This window comes from Momordica charantia, assembly GCF_013281855.1.
Source record: "Momordica charantia cultivar OHB3-1 chromosome 8 unlocalized genomic scaffold, Mcharantia_2.0 BLBB01000008.1, whole genome shotgun sequence".
NCBI lineage: Eukaryota > Viridiplantae > Streptophyta > Magnoliopsida > Cucurbitales > Cucurbitaceae > Momordica > Momordica charantia.
The window spans coordinates 8,163,960-8,173,823 of NW_028275166.1; the positions used below are offsets into that span (position 1 = coordinate 8,163,960).

Here is a 9,864-nt window from a genome sequence, read left to right on the forward strand (position 1 = left end):
ACCAATTTTTTTTTTCTAAAAAAAAATGGTCTGAAACTAATTTCTAAATTCAAAGTTATTATTATTATTATTTTTTAATATATGAATATATATATTTTAATACAACATGACGAAGATCCAAACTCACGACATTTTATGTAGCTAAACTCAAATAGGTTTATATGAATATTATTTTATGGATTATAAAAATAACAATGAAAATTGATTTTTTTTTTTAAACCACAACATTATCTATAATCTAACCTCTTTATAAATTAAAAAAAAAAACCCTATTTTTTCATAAATTCTCCTTCCATGTGTAAAATAAGGGAGAGAATGAAATATAATGATGGGGAGGTTTTTTGCCAAATTTAAGTGTAATTGACACGCGTCTCTGAGTTCGAATCTCTACCCAACTAATTATATAAAAAAATGATTAAGATAACATGTACAGTAAGAATTTTGGTGAGAAATTGGTCTGCAACTAGTTACACTAAACTAAAAAAGAAAAAAGAAAAATGAAGAGCAGTAGTTGAAGGAGAAAAGAAATAAAATCATAATCATAATTCATAACTATCATAATATTACCAAAAAGAAAACAAATAACAGACACCTAAAGTGAAAATGAGCTCAACTATGGGGTACTACAAATTTTTATAAAAAAGAAAAACTAATCCAAAATTTTTATTGGGAACAGAGAAGTTGAAAAGGGAATGGAAGTTTCTCTCTATACCAAAAGCCCCATGCCCCATTCTCTACCATGGCCTACTACTCGAAGCAAAAAAAAAGCATAAGCTTTTTTCTTCTTCTTCAACTTTATTGTCCTCTTTCTTCTCAGCTTCAGCTACTGTTGGAAAATGGTGTTTTCTGAATGCTTAGCGATAGCCCTCAAGGCCCAGCCTTGAGTTCAGCCAACTGCACACTTCGTTCATCTCTTTTGGGACTGTGTAATGCCCAAGCCTGCCCACAAGTAATCAATCAAACACTCTTTCTTAGATTTAAGCCTTTTGATTTGCTTCATTTTTCATATTGATTGTTCAGTTTTATGGATTTCAAGAGAGGAATAGAGTAGTACCCTTCTTGGCTTTTGAAAACAAGGGTTCTAAACCCAGCTGAGGTCAATGCTTGGGCTGATTTCTCTCCATACTTGGGAGGGACTACCTCATCAGCTGCATTTTGGTTCATAATGGTTAACAATGTTTCACTAAATAAACCCACCAAGAGAAAAACACTAAAGAATCTTTAAGGTTGTCTCAGAGTTGTTCTGAAAAACAGTGATGAAATCTTGAAACATGTTTGGGTAATATAGAACAACGGTAGTTGTCCTTTTTTCTTTTCTTTTTCCACTTTCGGATTTGGCTTCTTAACAGCCGCTTATTTTCTCAAATGGTCACTTAAAACTGTTGAGAATCAATATTTTCTCAAATGCTGGGTTATATATTGAAATCATAAACTTTGTCAGAAGAATCATTATTCTGATGGTTGAAATCTTCAATTTACTCTAAACAAAAACATTAGCATATGAGGTTTTAGAGACCTACATGTTCCATGAAACTGTAAGATAGGGATCGATGCCGCCCGCCTTGCAGCCTCGTGTGATGCTTCAAATTTGTTCCTTAAGCTCCTACATACAACATTATCTTAACATATATTATCTCTATATGAACACTTTTAATTCATAGAGCTAGATTTATTCCCCAAAAAAACATACCTTGACCCAGGAAGCCAGCCACTAAGTCCAACAACTGCCCTTAGGTAGATGGGGTATGGGACTCCATTCCCATATTTTCCAAGAGCACAGCAAGTTGCAGAGTAAAGTGCCATAGCAGCTCCCATACTGAAGCCTCCAATCCCAACTTTCACTGTCACAAATAATTGAAGTGAAGAAATTTATTCTCCATCAAGTTGGAGAACAAATATTTTGATATACTTATAAAGATTGACATATTGTTAATAGTTTTGGGGATTGAAGTTTCTGTTCTTTTGGCTTCAGTATTCACTTGAGATATTTGACAGCTTAACATGCAAAAAATTTACCATCAGATGGCTCTGCAGACAGCAAGTTTGCAATATGAGAAGCTGAGGCATCAAGACCTTCCCAATCATCTGGACCTTCTTCTGAAAGCTCTCCGACATCAAACCCTGATAAGAATCATATGGAACACTTTTAGATAATAATTTTTCAGAAACAAACCACTGAAAGAGATATGGGCATGGGAATGAAAAAGTTGAGAAAAGTAGAAGTTTGTTGATCTGACATGCAGTGCAAGGGAAGCCTCCGAGTAGAGATACCGGTTGAGTTGGAGCAGTTGGACAAATCCATTTGATCTGTATATTTGAAAGAAATGATGATCAGTATGGGAAGAAAGCCAGGAGAGTAAGCTAAACATGAAAGCATGACCATTTGATGGTATGAAATTATATTTCTTACGTTTGGAAGAGGAAGGCTTTCCAGGAGTTGAGAAGAGCTGCAAGTTTAAGCAGAGAAAAAAAAATAAAGCAAGAAAACAGAACTTGTCAGATTGGATATTAGCTAAAGAATCTTCAAATTAAAGCATAAAACCACTAAGAAAACACCTTGGAGAAGTAATCTTATTTTCTTTTCAACTTTACGAGGTTTAGCAAGTGAGTTTCTGGTTTTTAAAGATGAAATTGATAGAAAAAGGGAAAAGAAACCCCAGCACAAAATATATAGGAAGATTGCAAGTACTATAGAGGGCCCTATCCTGTCTGGGGAACCAAGTAAAATAATCATATACCTTTTCCAAACCATGGTTCCCAAATAAACTTAATCATAAGATCAGACAAGAAGTGGAAAAGCAAAGTTTAACATTTATTCGTACCGTTTCTACGGCGCCGTTACTTTTTCACATTTCATTAACACAAGGAAAGAATATGAAGATGTTGACATTCTTAAACTACCTTTTCCCTTTTTCGTTTGGCTTAGGAAACAAAGGTTGGCAAGAAACCCTTCTTATTGAAGGTAGAAATGTACTTTGTTCAAAAGGGAAAGGAATATAACTGTCCACTCCGTCTTGGAAAGCTAGTAAAATAAACATCCAATATAGACAGTCACAAGTTAAAACAAATCTTGGTGCTATGCTAGCTTCAATGAAACTATTCAAACAATAATCAAACATGCTGGATTATTCGAGTATGTATTGTACAGTTTTAGATAACTCAGATTCTTATATGAATGCAGGAACTTGAATGGATTTAAGCCCCATTTGAAATCATTTAATATGGAGTTGAGCATGTAGGGAACAAAAAAGAGGCATTACCTAGAGCCATTATCACCAAGGCCATGTAGCCAAACAATAGTAGCCTGGTGTTTTCCTTTGGGCCTCACAACATGTGTCCTTCCAAACTCTAATGACCTTCTAGCAGATGATCTACTGCCTGCAGTTTGGCCACTAGAATGTGTGACTTCTCTTAATCATAGATAGAACAAAAAAAACTACGGTGGGGCGCACACAAGAGGGACAAAGGAGATTTCGTTTGCTGGTTAACAAAAAAAGAAAAAACAGACTCAAGCAAATGTGTGATTATGGATGGAGAAAGAAATGAGAAGTAATGTGAAAAATAAACAAACCAGAGCTGATATTTGAATGTGAATAGCTCATTTTCAAAGTTGTAACTTGTAACAGCTGCAATTAAGAGGCTACTTGAGAGTATATGCAATGACCCAGAAGTGTAATATGCTGTGATGTAGAAAAACAACAATGGAAATGTCTATTTATAGGAAAACTTGGGTGATGTGAAAGTGGGAATAAAATGTGGGAGAATATGAATCACTATGCTAGTGTGGTGTGTACACCAGCTGCACATTACACCAAATGGCCAAGAAATTCAGAAAGGGAGAGGCATCTGTGAAAAGGAGAGGTAAAGACAAGGACAAAAGCATGAAATCTTTTTATGAACACAAAGAATCCCAGCAGGCAGAGCACGTTCATCCATCCGCAGGGCTCCCAGCTAGGAGAGAGAGCTCTGGATATGCAAAATAGAGAGAATCTATGCTTGTGGGCACTGGGCAGCGGCCAGAAAATAAAGCAAACTCCAATAACAAACTTCAAGAATATTACTAGAAATAACAGAGAATAACCTCTCAGTTTGTCCAAGGAAATATCTTTTATGAATCATTTTTAATGAATTTCTGATGGATACCATTAACCAGAAAGCGAAGTTGGTTCAGCTGTCCAATCTATCTAATTTTAAGCAGCAAGAAATATCTAAAAATTGCAGTGCTAAGGAAATTTTATCTTATATTCTGCATTTATATTTTTTATACTATAATTGTCCATATGTGGTTACCAACCAGGATGTCTGAAGTGGAATCATGCACAATAAAAAAGCATTTCAACTTTTTTCTCTGCTCTTTCTTCTCTTCTGCTTGCCAGTTCATTGTATTTCGATTGCTCTGAGACCCACTACAAAGACTACTTTTGTTTGTATCTATGTGCACACACGGCCACCATATTGACAACAACTTCAGCAGAATCAAATCATTTTTTTCATATTTCAAGGGATTAGAATTGTTGGAGCTTTTAACTTTTGATTGATTTGATATGATTATGTAGCTGAAAAACAGAACTTAAATGATGCATTCAAATCTGAGGCTCATGGAGGGAGACAAAAATACTTGTCCAGCTTGTAGATTTGCTAAGTCTTTAGTAGAACTTAATAAGATAAAAAGCTCTTCAACATGGTTCTCCCCATATGTGTTACAAAATGGAAGTTTTTCATTGAACTTTTTGTGTACATAACAAAAGATATGAAGAGAAATAGTATGGATTTCAATCATTATATTTGATTAGTCTCCTTTTCATATTATCCAATCCTTCTAACTACTCAAACTACTTCTTCACTTCCACAATAACTTCATGTATTTAGAAACTCCCGCTCAAAATCCCGTTTGGGTTGAGAAATATGCTCATCTACTACTTCTATCTCCCAACTGGTTTAGTTATAGGAAACAACGAAAGATGAGCTTTTTCATTTAGTTCACTTTTAATAATGGCACTGAGGCAATATTAACCATCTAATTCTACACAGCCATGGCCATTACATTTACAATGTTCCTTCTGCCATGTTGAAACTTTTTTAGAGGATCATTTTGGATGAGTTTATTAGGGAGAATGTCCCGATAGCAGCAATAAAGATTAGAAATATTTGGCTCTGAGGAATAGATTCTACAGCTCAACAAGATCAATTTGACAACACACTCACCACTAAGTGGCTACGCAGAGGTTAGGTAAAAGGTCTCAGTCAATTTTACACCACTAACTTTTAGTCAGAACCTATATGATGCAAATTCAACTCTACAGTGTAGCCATTTTGGGATGAGATATCTCTGATAATATTATCTTCATTTCTTTTTCTTTTTTTCTTTTCTCTATTTCTTTTCTCTGTTTTTTTTTTTTTGGCTTTACTGATTAAGGAATAATACTGGGTTTGGAGCCTTGATTGCAGTTGAACATCTTATTTTTCTTTCTGCCTGGAGATTTATTCTTATGTTTGCCATTGCTGCAGTGCTCAGAATTTTCATTCTTATTTTTCGCAATTTATTCAGTTGCAACTGAATGAAACTATAGTAAAACTGCACGCTTTATTAATCCATGAAATGGGAAAAACCTTCACAGAAAATTCAGACATAGCTATAAAAAATGCTCTGATTTTGAAAGCTTTCAGCTTCAACAACCTTTTGCAAAACAAAAGCTAAATTGTGGGTGCATGGTAAAGAAGAATCTACATGTATTTTCTGGTTGACCAAAACAAAATGATCAAAAGAAAGAAATGAGAAAAGAAATATAAATCAGATGTGGCATACTGTGACTGGTTTTTTTTTCATACAATTGAAGCATCTACTTTTCTCCTTGGTCAATGTTTGGGCACTTTTCCCCCCTTTATGGAAAGAGAAACTTTTGTGTTTGTCAACTCCTCCTCCTCCACCCCACCCTTAAAAATGGAGAGATAATCCAGCTTGATTATAGAATTGGTTTGTGCTTAATATGTGGGCTTATTTTTTTAACAAGGGACAACATATGCTGTTGGCACTATTCTTTGTTGGACATTAAAATACTTCAATTTGAAGTTACTTCCCTTCCTTCCCCTATTTCCCCTATTTTCCCTTTTTTCTTTTTCTTGTTCTTGTTCCCTTTGCCTCATTGGGTATGAGAATTTGAGCTTAATAAGAAAAGAAGTATGCATTTAGAACCAAAAGATGGAACTTTTACAGATATTTGTAACTAATGCAACTCAAATAATCTTCTTTTTTCTGTTTCAATCTTTAAATTAGATCAGTGGAAGCATGCAACAGAGCCTAACCCCATCCACATATGGGAGGAGGTTGGGTGTGATCTCCAAAGCCAGCTAAAGGATATATTTTGTTCTAACTTCACCTTGTCTAGTTCATAAAGTGAAAGCATAATATCACTAGACAAGAAGCTGGTGCAAATCCTTGACTAGACATTTGTGAACCACAGCTTAGTACTTTGATCATGTTTCTCTTTCCAATAAATTTATCTTTTGTCCTATGCTCACGAATACCCTTTAATCATAAAATTTTGATTTCATTGGATTGATCCCTGAACTTTAGTTATATTGGAGGTGATTTATTGACTGCCACGTGTCGACATCAAAGATCATCAGTTTTCAGAATGACCAAGAGAATCAGGTAAGAAGATTCAACAAGAGCAAGTTCCTGAAGTCGAGCCGAACTACATTCTACGTACCAACCTATGTCAGGTACAAGCTGAAGTTAAAGAGTAATCGAGGGAGTACGATGGCATACATATTCTCCCGACACGACAGCTTGGTCCTAGGTTGCGGAAGCCCTGTCAAAAGTCCTATCAGAAGCTCGTCTCTATAAATAGAGAGTCTCAACCCTCATATAAGCTACGCGAAATATATTCTCTCTCGAATATAAATCAAATTGTGTACTAACTAGAGCATCAAAGTGTCATTTCTATTTTGCAGGTCCTTCCTACTAGCAGATTTGAGCTTGATCAACTTTACAATCAAACAAGTTACTTGAGGATTTATTTTTGGGCGCTAATTTTGTTCAACATCTACTTTGGCTATGTCTGAACTTTTTTTTATTTATTGATTTTGTAGCTCAATTCATATGTTTTTGTGACTAGGCTCTGATGTTTTCTTGTTAGATTTCAAGTGCTATTGTTTTTGTGACTTATTAGTTTGTTTCAACCAAATTCTTTAATCTAGTTTTAAGTCTGACATTAATTTAATACCAGATTACAAGTACAGAAGTAGAAAATAAATTATTCCCACTCGAGACAAATTAAGTGGAGAATTTTGATTGAAGAAGAAAAATAAGAATGTATACCGCTAGGGAAGGCTATGAAGAGGAAGTATAAATCATTTCATTTTCACATTTGTTTAAAGTGATAAGCTTTAAGTAAATGAGAAGTTAATTAAGCAATGGGCAGCTCCAATGGTTTTGAGTTCAGTAGAATAAAAATATTGTTAGAGAAAGATTGAGCATATGATAAAGAAGCCCTTTTAGTCTTATCAATGAACTAATTTTTTTTAATGGTTCTATATATTTAATTAGTCCAATGAATAAGACACTTTTCAAAGAGCAATAGATATATTAAGAAATTGATTATCAATAATTAACTTCTTTTTGTCTTGTCAAATTGATATGGGTTGGGTTTTGTTCTTTATTAAACTAACCTAATTGCTTAAAGAATAAAAGTTCTTAATGTTATGTGCTCATTGCAACTTAATTTAAAAAGCCTCTTTAAGGGGAAAAAACTATATTCTAATTGAAGATAGTTATTATGCACTTATTTTCTTAATTATTAGTGCTTGGAAGTTGTTCCAAATATCAAATATTTAGAGGAAAAAGAAAGGAATAAAAAGTTCCCACTTAGAAATAAAAAGAAAGAAAGAGTTACATAGTTTAATATAAGCTTTTTCTTTGGAGTCTGAAAATTTCCTTTTTTTTTAATATTTTTAATGTAAAATTGATTCTAGTGGAATCAAGTATTTTATTCAAAAGTTTCATATATTTTCTAAAGTTTCCATTTTAGTTTCTAGGAGTTTCTTTCTTAGATGGGAACCTTTTCTATATTCTCCACCATAATGCCAAATTTGAAAACTATTTTCTTAATAATGTGTTGTGCACTATTTTCCAAAAACTATTTTATATAGTTTCGGAATAAGAATACATTACGAAAAGAACAATATTTAAGTGGTTACGGGTCACATTCATTTTTATGTTTATCAGCAACAAAAATTTTATAGCTTTTTAATTTTTTGAAAAACAGAAAAAATATCTTTTTTTTTCCCCTAAATTTCTCTCTCCTACTTATAATTGAACAAAAAGCACCTAAGTATTTTTCATTAAAAAAAAAAAAAAAAAAGTTCTACTGATATCTTCAAAGATGACCTTGAGAATATATAAACTTATTCTTCCATTTGTAAAAATCACAAGTTTGTGTAGTAATTTTAGTGTACAAAAAATCACATTAACAATTACAAGTCATTCGATCATGGTCCTTAAAAATTATTTTCCTTCCACCATAAAATAGTTAGATAGAACCGTATTTAATCAAAAGTTACGTCTCTTTACGTGATCTTTGGTTCGATTTGGATGAAGCTTCTTCTATGTTTGGAAATAGCAGGTGACTCGCGTCGTTCCAACAAGCAGCGGGGAGCATTACCTCAGTATACGATCGCACGCAGTAACTCGGAGTTCTATCACACCTAAAGCCAACTTCAATTCACGGGTCTGAGAAGCGGTGGTTTACCCTGTGGCTGATGTTTTTTGACAACAAGCAAACGACTTTCTATCATAGTTACAAGGATTCCGCCTTCATTTTGTCGTGCTGCTATATGTAACGTGCAATCGTTCCGAGGCAGCAGGATGTATGGTATAGGGCTCCCTTCTTGGTAGGATTCTAGGAAAACCAAGCCTTTTGACTTACATACCAAACCCTTTACTTGTAGAATGGGTGTTTAAACCGTTTCGAAACCCTAGGTAGAAAATTCGATAATACAAGAAACTACGCATTCTATGAAACGACAAGCAAGAAAAAGATTTTGATCTCAAAATATTGGTTCTAGAGAATCATTTAAGCTCCAAAATTGCTTTCACTCTTTATGATATTGCTTGTTTTTTTTTAAAAGAAATATGCCTTATTTTTTTTGTTAGTAGGAGTAATATGTTAATGTGTGTGGACTTGTCAATTCTTTATTCTTTAAAAAACACTTATAAAGAGTATCATGCAAAGTTCGGACTTCAAACGCTTTGGAAGACAGTTTTAATTATCATTTATGTCCACATCAAATAATTTTTTATAGTCCTAAACAATGGGTCAACTCAAAAAAAATAAAAAATAAAAAACTAATTTATTCTAGGGTGCCTTTGATATACCGAATGAAATATTAATATGGATTGAAATGTCGATGATTAAATTTTTTGAAAATTTATAAAAAAGAAAAAAAATATCGATGAAGGTTGATTGTACAAGATTGGAGAGCTATTCTTCAGTAGTTTCCCGGGAGGGGATATCTCTTCCCTTGCCCTTATAGACGGTTTTTGTTCTTTGCTTTTGTCTAGTTTCTTATAAAAAAAAATACTAATAATAATTAAAAAAAACAAACAAACAAGAAAACTTTATAAAATTATTTAAATTAACAAATAAGTATTTCACCCTTTTAAAAAGTGAAAAATTATGATTAATAATGTTATGTCTATATTAATGATAATTTATTTCTTTTAATATTTTGTTGATCTTTTCACGATGATATGAAAATTTTCGATTCACTTTTTACATTGATGGATGGAAATGTTGATATGTCAAAAAAATTTAATATAATGTAGTAAGCACCGCATATTATTCTTTTTTTAAATATGTTGTG

General features: G+C 33.2%; 1 protein-coding gene across 1 annotated transcript; it reads right to left on the reverse strand.

The window, feature by feature from the left end:
• Window positions 1-536: 536 nt before the first annotated feature.
• LOC111021022 (alpha/beta-Hydrolases superfamily protein) lies at window positions 537-4,305 on the reverse strand. Its single transcript, XM_022297849.2, has 9 exons — window positions 3,572-4,305; window positions 3,261-3,378; window positions 2,411-2,447; window positions 2,238-2,307; window positions 2,017-2,121; window positions 1,691-1,841; window positions 1,521-1,603; window positions 1,055-1,148; window positions 537-939 (listed from the first exon to the last, which is right to left on the reverse strand). Exons 1-9 carry the CDS (start codon window positions 3,600-3,602, stop codon window positions 855-857), a joined length of 774 nt encoding a protein of 257 aa, XP_022153541.1. The 5' UTR covers window positions 3,603-4,305; the 3' UTR covers window positions 537-854.
• Between the last annotated feature and the right edge of the window lie 5,559 nt (window positions 4,306-9,864).